Genomic DNA, 26,426 nt, shown 5'->3' on the forward strand with positions numbered 1-26,426 from the left:
TGCTTTGCCTCAGTGTGGCGGGATCAGATCGGGTGCAATTCCCACACTGTGTCACTGGTGTTGTCCCCGGCAATTTAGTTCTTAAGTAGAATGCCTGTGTATATCTTTTTTTTAATGTGAAAATCAGTTCTAATACTGATGTGTTTATTTCAAAAACTAGCAACTTTTAGTAGAAAACTATTCTCGTTAGGTATCTTTTCATGTGGGTGATAAAACTTTCCCCTCTCTCTGTCTTTCTCATTTTGTTTTTTTAACATTTTAAATTCATCCATTTGCAGGAGACCTCTGCTATAGTGAAGCTACACAAGGGGGCTTCAGAAAGTTCTTAGAAAAATGCAATTAAAAGATTGTGGAGTTTTCCAGTGAATTTTTTGAAGCCCCTTTATGTGCTTGCTGTTGCTAATAGCTTCTTCTTCTTTTTTAAACCCAAGTCTTTAATCATGAACTCTTTTAAGACATAGCTCTAAAAATATCACTTTCTACAGTTCTCTTTTGTTTTTGATTATTCTGAAATTATTCAATGTCATAGTATTACAACTTGGAAATAATATCAAGGTCCTTGATAGTCTTTTTAAAAATAATCTGCCTCTCTACCTTAAGAGCATTGGTGGTTCATTGGTAGAATGCTCACCTTACATGTAGGAGACCTAAGTCCGATTCCTAGCCAGGGCACCTCCTATGGATCTTCTACCTGTCAGTAGAGGCCTGCATGTTGCTATGATGGTGCAAAGGTTTCAGTGGAGCTTCCAGACTTTAAGATATGCTAAGAAGAAAGACTTGATCCACTTCTGAAAGTCGGCCAATGAAAATGCTATGGATCCCAGTGGCTCCATCTACAACCAGAGACGATGAAACAGGACTGAGCACAGTCTGTTTTGCATGGGGTACAGTGAGTTGTGGTCAACTTCATTACAGCTACAACAATAGCTCCAATTACCAAAATAAGAGACTCTGATATACTGACCCTGATCTGTAAGTGTGTATTGACCTTTGAATCTCTTATTTTGCAGACATGCTGGCCGTCATTGCCTCCGTGCCCATCTTAGCCCTCAACTCTGTATCAGAAAGTAAGTTTCTAAATCTGTGGAAATTATGATTACTTTTTTTCTCCTCAGGGAAAGCCTAGGCTGGTGACTTAGATTGTAAAGCAGCGGCTCAAAACATGTGGGTAGCAACCCCTTTTGGGGTTCTAATGACCCTTTCACAGGGGTCGCCTGATTCATAACAGTAGCAAAATTACAGTTATGAAATAGCAACTAAAATCATTTTATGGTTGGGGGTCACCACACCATGAGGAGCTGTATTAAAGGGTCGCGGCATTAGGAAGGTGGAAAACCACTGCTGTAGAGCTATATGTGAAAGCTGACAGTTGGCGAAAACTTTGAGTGATGTAGTCACTTTTACTCATCTGGGAATAAAAGAAGGAAGGCCGTTTCTTTGGTCTTTGGTTCTTTTTTCTCCCTTTCAGCATTTTTGTTACATTAAACTTCACTGACTTGCTCTAGTTTTTTATTCCTTCCCAGGTAGAAATTATCTTCTTTGTTTTTGTTTCATCTTCATTATTTTTGTTTCTTATTGTCCGTAAGTTTGAGCAGCTTTCAAGACTTAGACTTTAAAATTTTTTCTTTCTGCTGTATGCATTCCTGGAGCTCTGGTGGTCTAGTGGCTACCCATTGGGCCGCTAACCCCAAGGTCATCGGTTCAAACTCATCAGCTGCTCCTCAGGAGAAAGATGAGGCTTTTGATTTCTGTAAAGAGTTTCAGAAACCCATAGGGACAGTTCTGTAGCGGCTCTGTGAGTTGGAATCAACTTGATGGCAATGAGTTTGGGTTTTTTAAATATGTATTCCTAGTCTGTTGGCTTCAATAATTGCATCTGTGTCAGTAATTTCCCCCCCCCCAATTTATTTTTGGAATTATTTAATGCTTTCAGAAAAGTTGGAAGAATAGTATGATAAAGTTCTCTGTATCTTGAACTTTGATACATCCACTGTTAACATTTTGCATATTTGGCTTATCACCAAATGAGGGGGTAGCCCCTAAAAACCCAGAATTTCCCCCACCCATTCCCTCCTAAAGCTATGTACTGTATTTAAATTTTTTTACAAAACAACTTTATCACCTTCAAAGTACTCTCCATTATACTTAATACATTTGTCAAATCTTGGAAACATTTTTCAAACTCATCTATTTGGGTGGCTGACAGTACCTCCCTCATTTTTTTCTTCACCTCTTCTACATCATCAAATTGCTGTCTCTTCTGTTCTTCTTCATTGAGGAAACAAAAAGACATCACACAGAAGGAGGTCAGATGAGTAAGGTGCATAGGGCAAGAGAGGCATGCTGTTTTATTGCCTAAAACTGGAGCACTGAGATGGCTGCGGGGGGAGGGCATTGTCATGGTAGCAAAACTAGTCTCCCGTCTGCCACAAATCAGGCCTTTTTTGTCATACACTGTTACACGATCTTTTCAGAACCTATAAATAGAAATTTTGATTAACAGTCTGACCTGGTTGAAGGGACTCCAAATGCACTATGCCCCTCATATCAAAAAACAAATGAGCATCATTTTTTTTGGGTGGTGGTGCACCCTCTATATATTATAGGTCGAATCAGATTAAGTTGATATTTCTGTAAATCAAAACTGGTAGCACACTGAGAATTTGGTATTGTTCAGCCAAATATAGATTTAGGTATTATTGGTATTTTAAAAAATTCTTTTGAAAGCAAGTTATGGATATTTTAGTCCTTGACCTCTCAATACTTCTAACCATAAGAACGTCTTATATATACTGATTCAAATTTGGATAATTTAGCCCATGTATAATTATGCAATAGACAATCAGTTTTCAGAATTTTAAAAATTTATCTCAAGTAATGTATTTTATAGAAATGCATTCACTCTTCCCCCATTCAGGCTCACATTGTGATATTATCATTATGTTTTTTTAATATCTTTAATTTAGAACTGTTTGTTTGTGTTTTTTGACATTTTTGGATAGGCCAGCTATTTTTTTTTAAAAAATCATTTTATTAGGGGCTCATACAACTCTTATTACAATCCATACATACATCAATTGTATAAAGCACATTTGTACATTTGTTGCCATCATCATTCTCAAAACATTTGCTCTCCACTTAAGCCCCCAGTATCAGGTCCTCATTTTCCCCCTCCCTCCCCGCTCCCTCCTCCCTCATGAGCCCTTGATAATTTATAAATTATTATTTTGTCATATCTTGCCCTGTCCGATGTCTCCCTTCACCCACTTTTCTGTTGTCCATCTCCCAGGGAGGAGGTCACATATAGTTCCTTGTAATCTGTTCCCTCTTTCCAACCCACTCTCCCTCTACCCTCCCAGTATCGCCACTCACACCACTGGTCCTGAAGGGATCATCCGCCCTGGATTTCCTGTGTTTCCAGTTCCTATCTGTACCAGTGTACATCCCCTGGTGTAGCCAGACTTGCAAGGTAGAATTCGGATCATGATAGTGGGGGCAGGGAGGAAGCATTTGGGAACCAGCAGAAAGTTGTATTTTCCATCGTTGCTACATCACACCCTGACTGGCTCGTCTCCTCCCCGAGACCCCTCTGCAAGGGGATCTCCAGTAGGCCAGCTATTTTATAGAGTGTTCCTCATGTTGGGTCTGTCTGATAATTTGATTTAGAGTATGCATTTTTTATAAGAATAATAGGGAAGTGATATTATAACCCTAGTATATCTTATTGGGAGCCATATTTTAATGTTTGCTAGATTATTCTTCATTATAATGTTTTTCTATTTGTAATTAATAATCTCTGGTGAGATATTTTGAAACTAAATAGCCACATCTTCACATTTAAATAGAACTTCATAAATATCTTAAGAGTATGAGATCATTATAAAACATAATAAATTAAATTGTTTTTTTAGTTTTTTTAAACAAATTAAATTGTTGAGACTGCCAAGAGACCAGAACTAGGTGGTGTTTGGCTACTATTACTAAATACTTTGATTAAAGAATATAGAAGAATCCTGATCAAAAGAATAAAATACGAAACAATTTCAAATTTTTATGGGATCAGGACACTGTACAGCAGCGGTTCTCAACCTGTGGGTCCCTACCCCTTTGGTGGTCGGACGATCCTTTCACAGGGGTCGCCCAATTCATAGCAGTAGCAAAATGATAGTTATGAAGTAGCAACAAAAATAATTCTATGGTTGGAGGGGGTCATCACATAATGAGGAACTGTATTAAAGGGTTGCGGCATTAGAAAGGTTGAGAACCACTGCTTTAGAGCCTTGGAAATGGTAAACTCCTAAAACCATTGCACTGAGATAATTTATAAAGCTTAAACCAGAAATATCCCCTGAATCCTTTTTAAAGTCAAAGTAAGTTGATTTTAAATCAACTAGTGAATGCCTGCCCTGAGTATTATGCTCTCTTAAGAACTATCTACATGGGATCACATTGACAACAGATACTCAAAAGGTTAAATAGGAACCTTTAGGGGCAGTGCATGTATATTAATGGCGGAGGGACAACTTGGTGAGAATGGTTGTACAACTAAAGGCGTGTAGTCACTGTTAGTGAACTGTACATGTGGAAATTGTTGAATGCTCTATGTGTATATTTTCAGTGACAACAAAACAATTAAAATTTTAAATTGTTGAACCTGGCTTTTTAACAATTGGTTATAGCTTAGCCCAGTGACAAGGGAACACAAGAAACTATATTATATGTTTTTTAAAATGATACAGGCAGGCTGGATGAGCATGTTTTTCGTAATGCAGTGGGTTGGTCCAGCTGAGCTTACCTTTTTTTTTTTTGCACAGAAAGAATATATTTTTATTCTTATGTCTTTTTTTTTTTGAGCTTACCTTTTTTAAAAAAAACTTTTTATTAGGGAAAATTTAAACCAAACTTGCTTACTTTTTTCTATTTGAAAATTTATTGATTTATTTATAAGAAATAATTTTATTGGGGGCTCTTACAGCTCTTATCACAATCCATACATACATCAGTTGTGTCAAGCACCTTGTATATATGTTGCCATCATCATTTTCAAAACATTTTCTTTCTACTTGAGCCCTTGGTATTAGCTCCTCATTTTTTGCCCCCAAGCTTACTTTTAGTGGTCTTGAAATCTTTAATCTTCTTGAGATCTTCTGTAAAGTTCTTAAAATCTTCTGTTTATTTAGTGTTGTTCCTATGGGAACCACAGCCAAAGAAGAGATGGAGCGGTTCTGGAGTAAGAACACAGCCTCAAACCGTCCATTGTCTCCCCACATCACTATTTACAGGTAAGACCTATGGAGTCAGGGACTCTAGAGGTGGAGGTTGAAAGTTCTGGTGAATTGTCCTTAGCCTTCCAAATGTATTACGCTTCCTTTTTTATCTGCTGAGGAGGCCTGGTGGTAAACCTTTGACGGCTAACTGAAATGTTGGGGGTTCAAGCTTACCAGCTGCCTGGCAGTCTGCTTTCATAAAGGTTCATTACCATGGAAATGGTACTATCAGATGAACTTATATAGCAATTGGTTTGAATTTTGGTTTGGTTTTTAGTCTACTGAAATACAGATAGCTACAAAGATGAGGTGAACTCTTCAGAAAAGAAGAAATTATATAAACATGAAATAGCCACAGGCTTTTATTATAAATAAAAACATTTTTTTATTTTTTAAAAATCTAACTCTATTTTACAGCCATAGAAGGATGTCCCTAGGTGGTTCAAACATTAAGGTCTCAACTACTAAGCAAAAGGTTGGATGTTCAAACCCACCCAAAGGCACATCAAAAGCCAGGTCTGGCAGTCTGTTTTTAAAAGGGGCACATCCTTGAAAGCCCTGTGAAGGAGTTCTACCCTACATTCTTGGGATTGTCGTGAACCAAAATCTACTCAACAGCAATAGCCTTAGAAAGATATCTGGCAAATTCTAGTAAATCAAAATGTAACTTCCCATTTATTAAATTATTTTGAAACCATTTCAAATTTACATAAAAGTTACAGAAATAAGAGTTCCTGTATATCTTTATGGGTAGTCTGCAGTTGTTAACATTTGTGAGCATATTTAAGAATACGTGTGGACTGCCATAAGCACACTATCAAATATAGTGAAAAACATATACCCAGCAGAAGACAAAATAGATTACTAAGACCTCCCCAGAATAAACAATTCTGTGTATCAAAAGCTTTCCCCAAGAGAGTAAAATGAAAACCTGCAGACTGGGGAAAAAACTTGGCAATGGCATATGAGACAAGGGATTAATTTCTCAAATTTCTCAAAACGTCACACCTCAAGAAGACATTCAGGTGCCAACAAACATGAAGAAATGTCACTATCACCAGTCATCTAAGAGATGCAAATCAAAACAAGATGAGATACCATCTCACCCCAGGATTGATAGCAGGTTCAAAATGCAGAAGACAACACATGCTGGAGGGGGTGTGAAGAGAATGGAACCCTTATGAGACTGTGTACCATCTGTGGAAAGCAGTATGTCACTTTGTTAAACAGTTGGGAATCAAAATACCATATGACCCAGCAACTGGGACACTTAGTATATGCCCTACCAAACTAATAGCAATGAGATGGAAATAACCTAAATGCCCATAGTTGGGAGAAAAGTACACTTTGATACATAAACATAATGGAATACATAAATATATTCATTATTAAAGAGTAATGATCAACTCTGAAACACCTCGGGACATGGATGGGTCTTGATATTATGCTGAATGAAGGCAGTTAATCACAAAAGCACAAATTTAGGAGACCACTGTTATGGAAAAAAAATAAAACAAGAAAAATGTTTCCATACCAAAAGGAACAGAATTTAATGGTTACCAGGGGTAGGAAGAACAGGGGAAATAAGAGGCAGGGTCGACAGACTTGAGGCAGAAGCTGCCTCTTGCAACAATTTGAAAATTATTTGAGAGCCATAAATATATTTTTATAAATAAATGAAATCATTATCTGAATAATACCTTTAAAATGTTTTCAATTTTACTTCAGAGCTACGTGTACATACCAAAAGAGCCACATATGACTAGCCAGTGGTAGTTTGCTGACCCCTGGGCTAGAAGGTAGATAGGTGTTAACAAATTTTTTAAAAATAGAGTGCAGAGGTGACTTCTATTACTCCCGTATTAATTTCCCATAGTCTAAAGGTTAGAAGTCTGAGGCAGACTTCACTAGGCCAAAATCAAGATGATATCAGGACTGTGCTCATTTTTGCAAGCTATAGCAGGACTTGTTAAACTTTCCATTCTTGACTCCATTTCACAGAGAAATTTGCAACATGGGCAAGTGCTACCAGAAACACCTCGGATTCATTGCACATCTGATTTTGAATTAATTTTTGTTCGTTGTGTGTTCAGAAATCTTTTACTGTTACCAAATTTTTCATGAGCCCCCCCCCACACACACACACATACACATTCAGTTATGAGACCTCATATGGGTAATTCTGAAGACTCCAGATCTTAGGTTGGCTGGTCGACGACCTTAATTTCATTTGTAACCTTAATTCTTCTTGACCACATAAGGCTACATTATTCATAGAATCAAGTCGTTAGAACATAGACATCATTGTTGTTTTTTCAGGGGGCCAATATTCTGCCTACCAGAATCCATCTCTGTCATGGAGTCTAACCTGACTTATGGGAACCCTATATAGGGTTTCCAAAGCTATAAATCTTGAGCAGATAGTAGATCAGTAGATAGGTTCATCTTTCTCTTACAGAGTTGCTGGTGTGCTTGAACTGCTGACCTTGCGGTTATCAGTCAAGGGCTTAACTGACAGCACCACCAGGGCTCCTTGAACCTGTATTTCATAAATACAATTGCTCTCCACAATTATAACCATCACAATCAGAAAATTAACAGTGATTCCTTAATCCCACCTAATTTTCAGATGCCATTCTAATTATACCATTTGTCCCAATAATGTTCTCTGGAGTTGCCAGGTCCAACCCAGGATTGTACGTTGCATTAAGTTGTCTTATCTTCGTAATCTCGTTCAATATAGAATTGTGGAACTGTTTTTAGTCCTTCCCTAACTTTTATGACTCTGGCATTTTTAGAATGTTCCTCTTCTTGAATTTCCCCAATGTTTTAGGTGTGTTTTGTGCATTTTGGGCATTGATATTCCTGATGTGATGCTGTGCTCTTTCAGCATTTTAGGAGGCACCTCATGATGACTCATCCCTCCACTGGTAGTCCCTGGTAGTCATTTTTATAACATGGTTAGGATGTGTCTGCCAGGTTTCTCAACTGTGAAGTTAATTAAAAGGGATATAGTGTTTATTAATAGGTATTTTGTGGGGAGACACTTTGAGATTATAAATATCTTATTTCTCATCAGACTTCCACCCACCAGCATCTGTTGGTGCTTCTTGCTGAATTATTACTATGATGGTTGTCAATTATGATTTTCTAATTCTATCATAGCTTCTGGATTTGTTACTGTAAGGTGATGCTTTCCTTTTTAAAAAATCTTTTATTTATCAGTGTAGACTCAAGGGTTCTTACTTTATCAAACAATTACACTGTTATTCTGATATTAATTATCCCTCTTGTCTAATGGGAGTACTTTAAAGGTGGCTCCTGTGCCCTTTTGACATGTCCCCATTATTCTTGATTACTTCCCTAATTCTAGTTCAAGATCTAGGCTCTAGTCTGTTTTCCTTGCCCAGCCCTTTTATTGGTTCCTTTTAATGCAAAATAATATTTAGAAATCAAAATCCAGGTACTAGGTGTACTTGTTGCTACTAGAATGTTACTGCTTCTAGATCTTTGACATTTACTGCTGTAAACTCATACAAACTTTATTACAAAATTTTCGAAATGTAGAGTTACTATTTCTTGACACATTCTCTATTTCCAGATTTCTAAACGTGATGTTTCCTTATCTTTAACCTTTTTCTGAAGATTTCTGCACTCTTTGATTTACATCATATAAAACATCATTTTGGTATTCTTGAAGAACTCCATTTAAATGTTGTTTGAGTTTGGGAAACAGAAGTCTAAAGGACAAGATTAGGGGGCTGTAAGATGAATGGGGTAAGGTTTCCCAATGAAATTCTCCTAGCCCTCGCCAACTCAGAAAACTCGCTGCTGTTGAGTTAATGCCGACTGACTCATCGTGACCCTGGAGGACAGAATGGAACTGCTCTCAAAAAATAAGCAGATGCATTTTTGTGATGGAAAAAAAATTCCTCGGTATAACTTTCCTACCCTTTTTCTCACCAAATCAGCTTTCCATTTTTTCTTAAAACTTTTCATAAGTGTTTGTTTTCATCCTGTGTTTTTGAGAAAATCTTACCAAATTACTCCTTTGTAATTCATAAAAACAGTTGGCATAACTTTCCGAGCTCATCTGTCTGCTTTGAATTTAACTGGCCCAGCAGATCTCGGAGAAGCCACTGTTTTGATTGGACCTTTACTTGGAAGGCACCCTAAAGAAATCGAGGCATGTGTATTGGAGAATTAATCTGCAGTCATACATGGTTTTCAGAGACATGTTTACACATGTTTTGTGTGAAATAAATCTGTAAAAATTAACCTCATGGGCAGTTGTGCCCAGCCTTACAGGGTTACTAGGAGTCAGAATTGACATGATGATAGTGAGAGTGAGTTTATATGAATTATAATCTTAGTAGCAATACTTTTTTATTTAACTATGTATATCCTATAACTAGTAGATAAATGTATTTCAGACATATGAAGGGGTTTCAAAAGTTCATGGAAAAATTCTATCATCTTAATACATATTATATGTCTTCAGTAAGGAGCCTGGTGGCTTTTAGTGGGCTAATGTGTTCGGCTGCTAATGGGATGTCAGCAGTTCAAACCCACTAGATGCTCTAAGGAAGAAAGATGAGGGAGGCTATCTTGTTCTGTAAAGATTTACAGCTTCAGAAACTCTAAGAAGCAGTCTGTTCTATCCTACAGGGTTTCTATGAGTCAGGATTGACTCGGTTTAGTATATGTATGCAAAAACACATATACATATAATTATGTCTATTTACCTGTCATCCTCAGAATTAGCATTAATACCATCTATTGTTGGTGGCTTCTAAGAAAATCCTGTAGTTCTGCTTCATTTTAGCTCACCCAGCAAAGCATCTTGAGTTCTGCTACCCTCTTTTCTGGGCTGCTGCTAGACAGGCTATCCATTTTTTAACCACCTCCACAAATACCACAACCCTTCAGATTTTTTCCAACCCAGATTCCAGGAATAATTCTGACTGCAGATACTGGACATTTTACTAAAACAGAAGGAGACTAATAAGTGATCTCAATTCTTGTGACTTTATGGTGAACCTTTTTTTTTTTTAAAGAGATATAGAGCTATGGGTAATATGATGATGAACAATTCTTCAATTATTCTAATATAAAGCCATGGGTTTTTCCCCACAGGTCATATAGAGATAATAGGAGACTGATGAGGGGAGTCCTGTTTGCTCTTCCAGGAGTGGAACTCTGGATATACTTGTAGAGACAAAAAACAACGGGACCGACCAGGGTGATATGTCAGGGAAAGATGTCTGAGATAGCTGAAGTCATGTTCTTTATTTCTAACTTTTAGAGTGGTTTGAAGGAGGCCTGAACAATAAATGTTTGAGTTAGCACTTTATGGTCTACTCTTTCAAATCTTAATAAATTTTGAGTTAAATTATCGAAGCAAAATCTTATACAAGGATGAGATTATCATAACAAAATACAAAAAATATAACAAGAGTCACTCCATAGGGAAGTAGGACTAAAGTGCATTTATTTATTGGTCTGTCCCTATCTGGAGCAAAATCAAAGACTCAAGGAAACAATTAGTCCAAAGGTCTAATGCACCACATGAACCCTCCGGTAAAAATGATGCTCCTCCTCAAGCTTCACAAAGGGGGAGGCGAAACAAACCAATAGTATCAACCTGGGTCTGATCCCTATGAGGTAAGGGTCAGATATGCCTCCACCCTCCAACCTTTTAACCAATTCTGACACCAATCATCCTTCCTACAGCATTCTCTCTTGGGTTCGATAATTTCTTGCTAAAGCCACACAGAACTCAAAGATAGTATTCAAAATTATTAGGGAAGTTTATTAGAGAAGTTAACAGATTGCTTGTTCAGGATCACAAATACTGAAGATACAGTTTTTCAGTCAGGCAGCCTCTTTTCAGCCATGCCGAAGACACATCTCTTTCTGGTCCTTGGCCTCTCAGCTGTGCAGTCCCTTGCCCTCTACCATATATGGGCAAGTGTTCCAGTGCTCTTTTAGCACTGCCAATAAATCCCCACTCTGCCGGTAAGCCTCAGCCTAAAGGTACCAGCTCTAGCTGAGTGGGTCAGCAAACCTAGCTCCTCCAGTTAAGTACCCAGGAGCTGCTGGAATCCACCAACAAACAAGCCTCTGGCTGGAATGCATTCTGCTTTCTTGTTTTGTCCAGGAAACCCACCACTCTGCCTTGTTCTTTTGAGTGTTGCTACTTCTTTACCATTGCTTCTTTTTGTCTTTTGGCATCCGTGAACACCTCCGATGACAGGGAGCACAGTACTATTTTTCAATTTAGGCTTTTTTTTGTCCTCAGAAAAATCATCTTTTTTATTGAATTCACTGCAATTTATGTCTTCTGCCCAATGGTTCTAGTTCTACCTTTGACCATATAAAATAAGTCCTTTAGATATCAAGACATTCTTCCTTGTCCCCTTACTCTAAATCCCTTTATTTTCCAGGCTAGCTATTCTTAATTATTTCAATTTTTCCAGATTTGTTCCTTGAGTCAACATATTCCAGATTATTAAAGGTTCCCAAAGTACAGAATACAGTTTTCGTACGTGTAGTTTAAGCAGCACAGAATGGAAGAAGTATACCTTTCTTGTTTTAAAGAAACATTTTAAAAAATAATACAGCATAATGTCATTTATTTTCTGAGGGCCATCATGCCCATTTGTCTAGTTGAGATGAGAAAAGTTGTCTTTTAAAAATACAAACAAACAAAAAAATAAAAATACAAACAAGTTTTATTTTTATCATAGTAATATGTGCATGTAAGTTAAATAAATACCGTATATAATCAAGTATAAGCTGGCCCGAATATCAGGCGAGGCACCTAATTTTACCATAAAAACTGCATTAAAAATGTGCTGGAAAACTCGGCTTATACATGAGTATAGATTTCATTAAAAAGGTAGTTGCTTTTTATTTCTGGAAGTAATCATTTTAAACTACATTAGATGTTGCTTTTGCATATGCATGCTTTCATGTTACTAGATTGCATGCTTATTCTGTGTTTATTTATGATTTCACATTATTTGTTAACTTTATGAAGTCCTTAAGTGGTACAAATAATTAAACATTCAACTACTAGTTGTGAAATGTTGACATTTCCAACCCATTCCAGAGGCATCTCTGAAGACAGGCCTGGCAGTCTGCTTCCAAAAGCTTATAGCCCTGAAAACCCTATGAACAGTTGTGTGCACATGTTCAGACACCAGGAGTCCGAATCAATTCAGTGGCAACTAACAAGAACAATACTAGCTTTCTACAATGAAAATAATGAGCTAGCCTCTTACATACGCATTACCCCTATAAACAAAAGAAAATAAAGTGCATGCGTACTTGCTTCATCATCCAGATATAGTTGTGTGGTAATTTTGGTTTAGTTGGTGTTCTGCATTTACATTACGATGACTAGATACAGCCTGTAGCTGAACCATTCATTAAGTTATGGTTACATTTCCTTGTCCAATGTTTTGCTCATCTCTGAATTCTTAATTTGTTTTCCCTGAACTTCACAATTTCTGTCAGTTGGATTTTACCCCCCTTGCAGTCATACCTTCTGGAGCCCTCGGTCCTGATTTACTCTGGACTGGCCCTTCTCTAGGCCTGTTACACAGCTGTCGTTCTGAGATGTCCCTTCACGTATGATGGGTATCCACTTACCCCGCCCCCCCCCAAAAAAAAAACCAGACTTTAAAAAAAAAATCTTTTTATTGGGGGCTTGTACAACTCTTATCACAATCCATACATCCATTGTATAAAGCACATTTGTACATTTTTTGCCATCATCATACTCAAAACATTTTATTTCTACTTGAGCTCTTGGTATCAGCTCCTTTTTTTTCCCCCTCAGATATTTTTTTGAAAGCTATGTTTTAAAATTTTTTTTTTTGCACAACAACCTTATCACCTTCAAAGTACTCTCCATTAATTACACTTAATACATTTGTCAAATCTGCGATTCCATTCTTGGAAACATTTTTCAAACTCATCTGTTTGGATGGCTGACAGCACCTCCCTCATTTTTTTCTTCACTGCTTCTACATCAGCCAATTGCTGTCCTTTCATATCCCTCTTCATTCAAGGAAACAAAAAGTCACACAGAATGAGGTCAGGTAAGTAACGTGCATGGAGCAAAAGAGGCATGATGCTTTTTGCCCAAAATTGGCACACTAAGATGGCTTTGTAAGCAGGTCCATTGTCATGGTGGCAAAACTAGTCTCCTGTCTGCCACAAATCAGGCCTTTTTGGTCACACACTGTTGCACAATCTTTTCAGAATCTCTAAATGAAAGCTTGATTTTAACAGCCTGACGTGGTGGAACAAACTCAAATGCATTACAAGTTGACATTTTCAACCATAGGGGAGGTTGACTAACGTCCAGAATGAGGTTTGTCATCAATCTAGACCTTTTTTGAAAGGAGAAAACCATTCATACATACACTTCAGTTTTTCCTATAGCGTTGTCTTTGTAAGCTGTGTTCAACAGCACAACAGTTTCTGTGGCATTTCCCCCCCAACAGGAAACAATTTCACAGCCCAGGCTGTTCTCTTAAATGGGCCCTCACAAAAACGTGGTTCTGATACCAAAGGCTCAAGTAGAAAGCAGGTATTTTGAGAATGATGATGACAACATATGTACAAATATGCTTGACACGGTTGATGTATGTATGGATTGTGATAAAGAGTTGTATGAGCCCCTAATAAAATGATTAAAAACAAAAACAAACGTGGTTCGCGCAAAACTGCTTTTATGAGAAAATTCAATGTGACCAGAGAGAACCTTCCCAGGCAACACCACTGAGTGCACTAGCTCAGAGCAAATTGGTCGATGCTCACCTAGCAGGAAAAACACGTACTGCTACAAAAGCTTCAACCATAAGAGCCTTTTTCCATTTTGGGAGTGTGTAACCCGTGTAGTCCTTGAAATTCCCTTTGCCCCTTTTCTGTATTAGAACTTCTTGGCTCCCTTTTTCTACTCCCTTCTTTTGATGAAATACATACTCCAGAAACAATGCAGGATCTTATGAGGGGGCTTCAAGAAGTTCATGAATAAGTGGAATTAAAAGATTTTGGAATTTTTCCATGAATTTTCTGAAGGCCTCTTGTTTTTATTAGAAAATGTTATTCTAACCTTATATTATTTTTTGATACCTTCTTGATTTCTGATCTTCTATATATGACTTTTTTCTCAAAAAAATTTTTTAAGCTATTTTTTTAATCTCTTAAATTTTGCTGTCTCAAAATGGGATATCTTAATAATGACTTTTAGCATTCAGTGGATTTTCATTCACCCCTTTAACCTAAAAATGTGAATCTTTTAGTATTGAAATTTTTTCTTACTTGATAACTTCTTATTTCTATGGTGTGTTTTTTTTGTCATTTTTGTTAAATATCAGTTTTCTTGGACTAGTTTTGTAGTTTATTCTTTTATCCTTCAGAAATCTCTTTGTATTTTGAACCATTTCCTGGTAAAGTCCCTCGAGTTTGTATCCCAACCTTTTTGTTAATGTCTTTCATTAATTCTCAAAAGCTTTTTAAAATAAATATTCCTCTTTTATAACATCCTGTTCTTATTTTATGGACACAGTATCCTCTCTTCCCTTGTTGGGGCTAGTAATGATCTGTTTGATTATCTTTAATACTTTGAAGTTTTTTCCCTTTTGTTTTGGTCTTATTTGATCATGTCAAAGGCTTTCATAAAATATCTAATGAAATTGGGTTTTATATATGTATGTACACACAAGGGGTTTTTTTAAAGTTCATAGAAAATTCCATTATTGTATGTGGAGGGAGGGTGGGGTGCAAAGGGGCACCCAATTACAAGGATCTACATATAACGTCCCTGGGGGATGGACAACACAAAATGCCATTACTGTATAATTCCATTTTTTCATAAGCTTTTGGAAACTCATACACACATGTGCATGCATGAGAGAGAAAGAGAACGCAGCTGTATTGGAAATCATGTAGTCCTTCCCAGGTTCAAGAAGAGGAGTAGAAACTCACCTGGTGAGGAGTTGCAAGATGGAGGAAGATCATGTGGGAATGGAAATACGTTGTGGTTCTTTTTAGAAAATAAAAGCCCTCCTACCTTCTCAATACTATGCTAACCCTAGGGTATATTCTTTCTGTTTTTTCATGTTTTGTCCATTTTTTAAAAGTAAGACAACATTTGATTTCAGCAGTTCCTCACACCACTCAGAAATAGATTTCATCTGAAACTCTTTGAATCATGGGATTTAATTTGTCTGAACCTGAAGTCCTGAATACATTAGGGAATTATAAGTTCCTCCCTCTGTAAGGATTCAATTCTCTCATCAATGTTTGTTCTGCCTTTCTGCATTTGAAAAGAGCCCTGAGGGTGTAGCAGATTACTGTTGGGCTGCTAACCCCAAAGTCTGGCAGTTTAATTCCTCCATGAAGAGATTACTGAAGATAGGGTGCTACAGCAAAATGTGGTAAAGAAAGCACAGTGCCCGCCTGTCACTACTGGAATAGTGTTTGCGTTGTAAAGGCTTGTATTCAAACAAGCAGCCATCTAAGTGCCGCATCAACTAAGTCCACATTGGGGAAGCTCACCAGTTTGTGAGCCAAATATGATAACAAAATCCCAAAGTATCCAAGCTTAAATTGTGAACACCCAATTTGTAGAAGGCTATGGAGGACAGTGGGAACCCAAAATCCATCTGCAGAGTGTCTAGTCAGATTGAGCCTCTGGCAGATCCCCTCTAGCCAAAGGTCAGGGACTCCAACAGCTTTACTATCAGATTATGTTGAATCAAATTATGGGATTGTATGATAGTTGGTCAGTTGACCTCCCTCTTGACCTAACTTGAATTTGCTCTAGGCTCAAATATTTCTCACTTGTTCCACAACAGAAATTTCTCTGGCTTTTTAAATATTAATGGTGGTCTTTTCTTCTTGATGTTTTATTTTTGTTTGTTATTGTTTCTATTGGGTTTCCCAGTTCGTGAAGCACAGCAGTGGGTGCATAGAGACAATAACTGATGTGAGGGTTTATTGAGATGCACTGTGAGGCGTGGGATGGTGAGGGTGAGGGACTTGGAGAGCAAAAAATGAATGCAGGAGGGTGGGGAGCATCAGAACTGATTGTGAAGATGTATATACAACTTTTAAAAGCAATTTAATTATGGAAGTGTGTGATATGAATATTATATCAAGAAAACTAAACAAACAAACTTGATCGATGGTGACCATGGGTGAAGGAGGAAGAGTTTTTGCTTAGGGGACATTGAGTTTATGTTATTGGTGGCAGAATAATTTGGAAAAGGATACCAATAATGGCACTTAATTATACATGTAGAAGTTGTGGACTTGGAGAATGTTTTGTTGTGTATAGTTTTGCCACAATTACTAAAAAAAAATTACATGAATAACAACGAGTGCTAGAAGAAGAAAATGTTCTAGAATTGATTGTGGTGACGATTATACAACTCTTGATATGATTGGATTATTGAATTGTATGATATGGATGAAGTGCCAATTAAACTGTTTTTTGTTTTGTTTTGTTTTTAAAGTCAGCAGTTCGAATCAGACCAACCACTCCAGGGAGAAAGATAGGCTGCGTGTTCTCATAAAGATTTACACTCTCAAAAGCCCCAGGGAAAAATTCTCTGGCCTAAAGGATCTAGGGTCAGTACGAGTTGAAGTTGACTTGGTGGCCAGTGGGTTTATCTTGTGTGTTTTCAGTCCGAGAAGTGTTCTCTTTAACAAATAAAGTAATTGAGCTGTTGTAAAAGCCTCTGTTGTCCGTAATTTTGCATGTTTTGCTCATTCTGGATTTTAGGCTCCTGATTATTCCTACTAATATCTGCCATTGTTCTCTGCTCTTCCTTGGCTTGTGTGGCTGTTCTGTTTTCCTTTCATATTGATCATGTGATCTGAGTGTACTGAACGGGTCTAGCCTTTTGTTTTATTTCAGGTCTGCAGACATCACGCCTCTCTTACTGTGAACATCTTCATTATGTAGTTTCTTTTTGAGATTATTTCAACTTTGAGTTTCTTCCCTTTGGAGTTCTGAGTATGTGGTCTGACTATGCTGAGCATACTCTGCCTAAGCTGACGTTCCAAGACAAATGTTCCTTGCTCCAAAGACTCCTGGTTTTGGTTTTTTCTTCCTTTCACCAACAGACACTACCCTCCACTTTTTTTCTTTTCTATTTTCTGTGGTTTGGGTGAAAGTTTACAGAGCAAATTGTTTTCCATTCAACAATTTATACATATTAAGTTTCATGACATTTGTTGGAATCCCCACCTTATAACAGCCCTTTCCCATTTCTTCCTGGTTCCCTTTTCCTGTTCACCCATCTTTCCTGCCTCTTTCAACCATCCAAATTTTGATTTGGGGCAAATGCTGCCTTTTGTGTTGTGTGGTTAATTATTCTGAGGAGCAAGTTCCTCATTGATGTTATTTCATAGGTCTGCCTATTTCTTGGTTGAAAAGTGATTTCTGGGAGTGGGTCTAGTTACAGGTTTAAAGCTGTCTATGGACTAGCATGCCAAAGGTTCCACCAGTCTCTTATCAGACCAGTAAGTCTGGTCTTTTATAAAGATTCCCTCTTGAGCATGAGAACTAGCTTCTGAATAACAGGCTTGGTTGCCCTTGCATTAAAAGGCTTTGAAAAATAATTCAAAACAGTTTCCAAATGGGAATTGATGGCAGTATTTTAAAAATACTGTAGAACTCAAAACCAAATCCATTGCTATCAAGTTGATTGGGACTCATAGTGATCCTATAGGGCAGGGTAGAACTGCCCCTGTTGGTTTCAGAGACTATAAATCTTTACAGGAGTAGAAAGCCTCATCTTTCTCCCATGGAACAGCTGGTTTCAAACTACTGACCTTGTAGTTAGCAGCCTAATGTATTACCCACTACACCACTAGGGTTCCTTGTGGATTAAGAAGTGTGTGATATTGTACAAATGTGCTTGGTACAAGTTGTAAGAGCCCCCAATAAAATGATTTTTAAAAATAAATACAATTAAAAAAAACAAACAAAAATAATAAATACAATTTAAATTTAAAAAAAATTTAAAGCGTGATAAATTCAGCAAAATGGAATTTGACAATTTGGAATAGTATTTCATTAGGGAAAAATTCCATGCCATATTTGGGCATTTTGGTGTATATAATAGATAAAACTCTCGGGTTTTCTTCTACTTAAGTGTTACAACTGGGAAAACCCATGTGGTTGCATTTTAGTAAGTACATTCTAACTGTAGTAACTGTAATTGGTATGTTTGATCCATGTTTTTGTGTGGGGTTTTTTTGCCTTATACTGTATGTAAAGAAGAATTTGTGTTACGATGTTGCCTCCTCAGCTTTTTCAGTGGTGCGGCCTTTGAAAGAGAGATACTGCTTAAATAAGTCATATTAGAAAGTGAAAACTGGGATGTGAAAGCTGTTTTTGTTTTTAATCGTGACTGTTTCAGAAATCAGTTATATTTTATTTGCTAAGATGGATTCTCTACTGTGTCATCTTTTTAAATTGCCTTTTTAATTATTTGTGGTATATCTTTGCAGTTGGTCCCTTCCCATGATGATGTCCATTTGCCACCGTGGCTCTGGTATTGCCTTGAGTGCGGGTATGTATGTGTATCCTACACACACGTTTTGGGAGGAACTTTTTGTGTGTCTGAAAACCTCTTTTGCAACTCAGCCACTTGATGTAGAGTCTATTGAAGCTTAATGTTCATTCTGTTAATGACGATGAGTTCTTCCCATGCTCAAGTACTTAACAGACTTTTAAATCATTCCTCTACTTCTTGATATTTATTGCTGTTACAGAAATCACAAACTAGATATCATAGGTAGGAAAAGGCTGGCTGGCTGATTGTTGGCCAATCCTAGTCTAGGGTCAGCCATCAGTCATTCCTCCAGAAATTTAGTTTTAGCACCATTCTTTGCCATCTAGAAATGATCAGGCCCAAAGGATTAACTCATTAACCATAATCACCCAAAATATTGGTTTATAGACCAGAATGTCAATTTAGTAATTTATAGACTATGAAATATAACTATAGTTGATTTATATGCAGGTTTTAGATAATTTGTGTATCCCTTTCAGATAGGAAGATTGATTACTTGTAGTGCAGCTTATCAGGTTTCCTGAGATCTGATACATAGCTATACAATCAGGACATACTTTATAAGAGGAGCAGCAAGATTCTTAAAATTCCCCTGGAATGGTCCTGGAGACTTAAGGCACATCTTACCAGCCTTTTAGCCTTACATCTTGTTCTTCCAGTCTCTCGTTAAAAACTAGATTAGGGGAACAAAGACACAAAGCCCTAGATTAGTTTTCCCTTTCACAACACTAAGCACAATTGTAATATACTTGTTCGTGGTCATTCTTCACTAGTAGACTGTAAGTTCCATGGGGGCTGAGACTGTATTTGTCTGTTTTTTGATTACCTATTGTGGTGCCTAGAATGCAGTAGATAGTAAATATTTGCTGAATGCAAAATGAATATCACTCCTTTTCTGCAAGCACATGCTTTCAACTTTTTTTCTCCTAAATTTCAGTTCAGCTATGACTTCACAGTGTAGATAGCCTAATCTTAGAACTGCCATGGAGTAAATTCTGACCCATAGCTACTGAGGGCTAAAAAGCTGGAGCCTTATGTTAATGGTGGGGGAATAAGTTAGCAAATCCCAGTAATGGTTGGACCAACATGAAGAGTATAATAAATGGCACTGAATTATACATATAGAAGTTGTGGAATTGGAGAATATTTTATTGTGTATATTTTTGCCACAATTTGAAAAATAAAGTAAATTTTTTTGAAAAATAAAATAATTTCATGAATAACGAGGACAAGGATGAAGAAAATGTTCTAGAATTGAATGTGGTGATAATTGTACAACTCTAATTGATATGATTGAATTGTGTGATATGTAGATGAAGTACTAATAAAACTATTAAAAAAACAAAACAGGAACCTGCCATAACCATATTTTCAGGTTTTGGTAACATCTCATGTTATCCTCTGAATACTGAGTATTATACCTACCTACCTAGTATGATAGTTCATCATGGATAGTCTATATTATAAAATTACTAGTTTAGTCAACATTTCTGTATTATGTAAGTACTAAGGAGCCTTGGTAGCATAATAGGTTACAGCAGTTTGGATTCACCAGCCACTCTATTGGAGAAATATGAGGCTTTCTGCTCCTGTAAAGATTTATAGCCTCAGAAACTCACAAGGGCAGTTTTCTACTCTGATCTCTAGGGTTACTGTGAGTCAGAATTGACCTGATGGCAGTTAGTATTGATGACAGTGAGTAAGTTTAGCTGAGAGATACTCAACATAATGGGAGCAAGAATAGATTAACCTTAGAGTGCTTGAATGGTTCCTAAAATAAATACTCAAATAGTTATTAACACATATTTAACAAGTTGGTACTTATAGGCTCTTTGCTGGCAAATGAAAATGAACTCATGACTCTGAGCAGCATAGAAATCCTTCTGCATATACAAACTCTTGCAGATAGTTATGTCTGTCTGAAATGTTTTCAGTTTCACCATGGGAAATAAGAGAGAATCTCTTAGTGAGATATGTGCAAAGTCATCTGAGAGGCTGACGACCCATTGCTTTCTCTTTGTAAGACTCTGAGCCTTTCTGTCTCTTTGGCTTGATATTTTAGTCTAGGAACACAGCCCAAGTGTAACTCACCATAGCAGGTCTTTTTACCACCTTATTATTAGCCAACCCATCTGAACAAAAGATTAGGCTTTCTGGTGTGATAGAGATTATTGGTACTCATGAGACTGACCCTTAATTATTCTTCAAACCTAGGACTGAGTTCATTTCTGTGGTTTGACTTTTCAGCCAAACAAAAAAGGGGGAGAAAAAAAATCAAATAAGTAACATGTTGCATTTGATAAATCTGCAAAAAACCTCTTTGGAGAGTTGATAAACAAAGCAGTCACTTTGTCAGGGGTAGGGAATGTCTAGTCCATGGGCTTTATTAGACCCATGAATGTTCATCTATACCAGCTAACATTACACATCTCACCACCAAAGAGAAATAGTTTCAGCAATCACATTAGGGGTGAGTTAACTAAATGTTTGACCAGATTGATCGGAGAATGAGGTTGTTAGGTGCCTTTGAATCGGTTCTGATTCATAGCAACCACATGTACAACATGGTGAAACACTGCCCGGTCCCGGACCATCCTCATAATTGTTCTTATGTTTGAGCCCATTGTTGAAGCCATTGTGTCAGTCCATCTTATCAAAGGTCTTCCTCGTTTTCTTTGCCCCTTCTGCTTTATGAAGCATGATGTCCTTCTCCAGGGAACTGGCTTCCCCTGACAACATATGCAAAGTCTGTGTGATGACATCTCCATGTGGTCCTTATACTATCATACATAATGTTGCAATGAGTTGGGACCAACTTGATGTCACCTAACAACAGCAACAGTGTATGAATGTTGATAATTTTGTTGATAAGTAGGGCTAGAAACTCCTACCTAAGACCTTATGCCATCATTACTTTGCTTAGTAAAAGATGGAAGGATGGTGGAAAGGGGATGGGTTTTGCCTGGGAAACATTGTGTAGTGTAGTTCCTGATTTATATATGTATGTATGTATGTATGTCATTTTATTGGGGGCTCATACCACTCATCACAATCCATACATACATCCTTGTGTCAAGCACATTTGTTACCATCATCATTTTCAAAACATTTTCTTCCTACTTGAGCCCTTGCTATCAGCTTCTATTTTCCCCCCTCCCTTTCTACCCTCCCTCCCTCATGAACCCTTGATAATTTATAAATTATTATTATTATTGTTTCATGTCTTACACTGACCGATGTCTCCCTTCACCCATTTTTCTGTTGTCCATCCCCCTAGGAGGGGGTTATATGTAGATCATTGTGATCGGTTCCCCCTTCCCTTTCTCCTCCTGGTATGGCTACTTTCAATATTGATCCTGAGGGAGTTATTAGTAATGACCTTAGGGAACAAAATTTCTGGTCGATTCTGAGCTGTTCTTTCAAAGCATAGCATGTTTCCACTTGATGCTTTTTTTTGCTGGTCACTTAGAAACCAAGGCAAAATTTCTCAGCAACCCTTCTCATCCTCAAATCTTCTGTAAAAACTCGCTGAACTGAGTTGCAAGATAATCCAGATAACTTCCCCAACTCTTCAGTGGTCTTTCGTTGGTCTTCAAGCTCATTTTCATTTGTTCAGGAAGTTGATGGATGTCCAGTACAAGGTTTGTCATCAATCGACATTTCACCTTTTTTGAAATGAGAAAACCACTTGTACACTTGAGTTTTTCCCCACAGCGATGTCCTTGTAAGCTGTGTTCAACAGCATAACAGTTTCTACAGCATTTTTCCCAAGCAGAAAACAAAATTTCACAGCCACATGCTTTTCTCTTAACTCAGACATCACAAAAAAAACGAGGTTCGAGCAAAACTGCTTTTATGAAAAAATTCATTGTGACCAGAGAGAACCTTCCCAGATGGCACCACTGGGTGCACTAACTCAGAGCGAGTTACTCGATCGCCTAGTGGGAAAAATTCATACTACGAAAGCTCCACCCATTAGAGCTTTTTTCCATTTTGTTTGGGGGGGTACCCCCTCGTATACTTTTTCGTGATAGTATTTAAACATTATTTGTTTTTCCTATCTCTTTACCTTTGAAAAACCTTAGCAACATTATCATATATTCTGTTCTTCCAAAACCGTCTGAGTTGGACTTAGTTTTCTAGAGAAGCGAAACCGGTGTTGTCATTGTGAGGATATATATAAAAGAAAAAACTTGCTTTTTTTGTCTGACATCTTAGCAAGGCTGCTCCAGTAATAGCTGCTCTTTGAGCTTCATGATGATATACAAGGATGATAAGATGAAGGATCCTGGGAAGTCGGCCAAGAAAGACAAAGACCTAGTGAACAAATCTGGGTGCAAGGCCAAGAAGTGGACCAAAGGCAAAATTCGAGACAAGCTGAATAACCTGGACTTGCTTGACAAAGTCACAGATGATGAGCTCTGTAAAGAAGTTCCCAGCTGTAAGCTGATCACTCCAGCTGTTGTCTCAGAGCCTGAAGAGTCACGGTTCCCTGGCCACGCAGCCCTGCAGGAGCTGCTTAGTAAAGGACTTATCAAGTTGGTTCCAAAACACAGAGTTCAGGTACTTTATCCCAGGAACACCAAGGACGAAGATGCCCGGGCGGCCAGTGAAGATTCATGAGTAGGTCCAACCAACTGTATATTTTGAACAATAAAGTTTTACTGAATAAAATGACAGAGAAAGAACTTTATATCAAGAAAGAATTTCATATTAAGAAAGTGACCCAGCCCAGTCTAACTCATGTCCCTGGGTCCGATGTTAACTGGAAACCCTCAGACTCATCCAGCTCTCTGTGGATGAAGCAGGAAGGCAAAGCAGGAAGCTGGGAGATCACAGGGTGTTGGATATGGGTGCAGAGTCATGTGGATCTACAGAAACATGGCAGAGTGTAACAGCTCCGAGACTTGGCAGACTACATGGTCCACCAGCCTCAGGCATGAGGAGTAAGAGAGAGAGTTCGTTCTTTGTGTCTCTCATCAAAAGACCACACTCATAAACAGGTATCATCAAGCTGTGACCTGATCTATATGTTGGCCTCCATCCCAACTTTCAAACAAGTTCAAGTTGACATAGAATCTATCACACCTTCTTCCTGAATTCACGTAATGGAAAGTAGTGGGTGGTTTCTTTAGGGTAATGGTTTTCATTTTTCTTGTAAATGCTGAAGGCTCCTCACTCAAAACTGGAAGGAAATAAATAGGTTTTTGCTAGGTGAATGACTGAGGCAAACTAGTTAACTCTAAAACCCAATTCGACTTTATAAGGCTACTAATAATGCTTGCTTTAGTATTGATGAGGCTTCAAGAGACTTCATACTCTGGGTGCTAATTTATGAAACTAAGGATGAGAATGAGAAGCTTGACGAATTTAATCACAAGCCTTTTCGAAGAGGAAATACACTGAACCAAATGCAAGCAGAATTAGACCATTTGCCCTAAAATGAAGTCAATCCCAACAGCAGTGATCTTTGCTTCTTAGGGCCTTCCTTCAATCTGTTTTTCACACAACAGCAAGAAAAATCTTTTGAAGTTGATTCATGCTACTCTGCTGCTTAGAATCTTCCAATTATTGTATTTTCCATTGAACTTAGATTAAAATACCTTTCCTGATCTAGCCCTTACCTCTGCCATTCCTCTCCTTGTCACTCTGTACCACTCTTTGAATTCCTTGGATCAGGAAAATTCTTTCCTACCTCAGAACCATTGCATGTTAGTATCTCAACACAATTGTCAGTTCAAAGACTCCTTTAAAGGAGTAGCTTCCTTGTTATTTTTTATTTCACAACACTATTCCTTCATAACTTTTACTGCACTGTTTATCTCCTTCATGTTTATTATATAATTTATAATTATTTTGTTTACTAACTTTTTCTAAAATCTGTCTCTTTCAGTAGAATATAAATTCTTAAGTGAGTGGGGACTGCATCATATTCTCAAGCACTCAATAGATGCTTAATAAACATTTATTTACTCAATAACTATAACCCTGTTTACTTTGTTTGTAGTGGTTGCTTCAAAAGTGTCTTTCTCTGTACCTTCTAAATAATCTCCCATTATGTGTTATAAACTGGATAGGGCTAATACATAGCCTCTACCCTCCAGGAATTAGTAGTCTAAGGAGTGAGACAAATATTTATAGCTTACTATATTATTTTTTAAATAGAGATAGAGGACACCAGAGGAGGGGCCAACAAATACCCTCAAGGAGGAAGTAAGATTGAAGGAAGGATGAGTAGGAGAATTTGTGAAAAGTTGGAGAAGACATTCCAACAGAGTAGTTACCTCATGCAGACGCATAGGGATTTAAAAGGATCCAGAGTTATCAGATACGAAGAGACTCTGAAAAGTAAAAAAATGGAATTAATAGCTAATGGGACAAACTTTCTACAAACTTTTTGAAGCCCTCTTGTAACAACTAGGTCTGTGACTTGTGAGTAGGATTTATGGGAGTAGTGACAGAAGATGAGGCAGGAAAGTAAGCCAGACATTGAAGGCCTTTGATTGGTCCATTAGATCATGGGAAACCATTAAAGGCTGATACTCTGTTTTGTTCCAGTAACAAGACCAGTTGGCCTAGATAAATTTATAGTTAGGTAGAGATATTTGGGACAATACATAAATTTTTTTTAAAAAGGTTTATCTAGAAAGCATTTCACCATTAGTTTGCCTTTAAAACATTTCTAATCTACTAAGATTTGTAAAAAGTTAGCAAATGAAATAATTACAGGTTGCATAATCAACATGAAGGAAACAAACAGTGCAGTAGCAATTATGGAAAAATAGTGTCATGAAATAAGAATCTACTACTTTAGACGTGGTCAGTGAAGTAGTCTTTGAACTGGCGGTTATGTTGAGATACCCAGCAAACAGTGCAACATGAAAAGATGGAAAGAGGAAGCTGCTGGCTCTCTTTGATTTTTCATAACAGATGGCATAAGAACGTAGATGAATTTAGGTAAATTCATTGAGAATGACAGACAGCTCAAGTTGTCATAATGAATAAGACTGTGAATAGCAGGATGCAATATACAAAGGACATTCGGAAGAGAATAAGGATATCTAACAACAGAAGTTTTAGAATCGAATGCAACTATAAATGAATCATACAATTAACTTGAATGGGTATAAGAATCATCCTGAATGTCTTAGATAATATTTAACAATGGACCAGATTGTAGAATCTTAATTTAGTGAAGAATTGTCTGGAGCTACCAGCAAACCTGCTGATTAGGCAGTCAGATTTCTTTATGAAAAAGCCAAAGGAACTATAAATTTATAAGTAACTAATGGACCTCTGGAACAGCTATTTTTCCTTCTAGGGCTCTTCATATTATGGGAAGTCAGTTGTTTATTATTAGAATCTCGTCACTTCAGACTGAGTGCAAGAATTGGCCAACCACAAAGTTAGATGATGCAGTTCTCACAAGAGATTGCCCTCTCATCTAACACCAGTTGCAGATTTCAGAACCAACCTTAAGTAGATTATTCACTGGAAGTGTTCTCAGAACTCACTAAAAGCTGTTATACTCACATTGCTGGCTTACTAAAGGGAA

The 26,426-nt window shown here is 37.4% G+C and overlaps 2 protein-coding genes across 2 annotated transcripts in view; both read left to right on the top strand.

Moving 5' to 3' along the window:
* Positions 1 to 26,426, top strand: part of SDHC (succinate dehydrogenase complex subunit C) — a 50,137-nt gene that overhangs the window by 8,827 nt on the left and 14,884 nt on the right. Inside the window, exons 2-4 of the mRNA XM_004716542.2 lie at positions 1,011 to 1,067; positions 5,181 to 5,282; positions 18,807 to 18,868. Of these exons, the coding sequence (XP_004716599.1) occupies positions 1,011 to 1,067; positions 5,181 to 5,282; positions 18,807 to 18,868 (221 nt within the window). The remainder of the gene's footprint in view (positions 1 to 1,010; positions 1,068 to 5,180; positions 5,283 to 18,806; positions 18,869 to 26,426) is intronic.
* Positions 23,129 to 23,494, top strand: LOC123522618 (40S ribosomal protein S25-like). The gene has a single exon (XM_045298441.1). The coding sequence runs from the start codon at positions 23,129 to 23,131 to the stop codon at positions 23,492 to 23,494; it is 366 nt and encodes a 121-aa protein (XP_045154376.1).

The sequence above is a fragment of the Echinops telfairi genome, unplaced genomic scaffold (genome assembly GCF_000313985.2).
Source record: "Echinops telfairi isolate 266 unplaced genomic scaffold, ASM31398v2 ScPeMD7_7425;HRSCAF=8463, whole genome shotgun sequence".
Classification (NCBI taxonomy): domain Eukaryota; kingdom Metazoa; phylum Chordata; class Mammalia; order Afrosoricida; family Tenrecidae; genus Echinops; species Echinops telfairi.

Excerpts from the sequence above, each read along its gene's own strand:
- LOC123522618 (XM_045298441.1), top strand. The coding sequence starts at position 23,129 with ATGATATACAAGGATGATAAGATGAAGGATCCTGGGAAGTCGGCCAAG.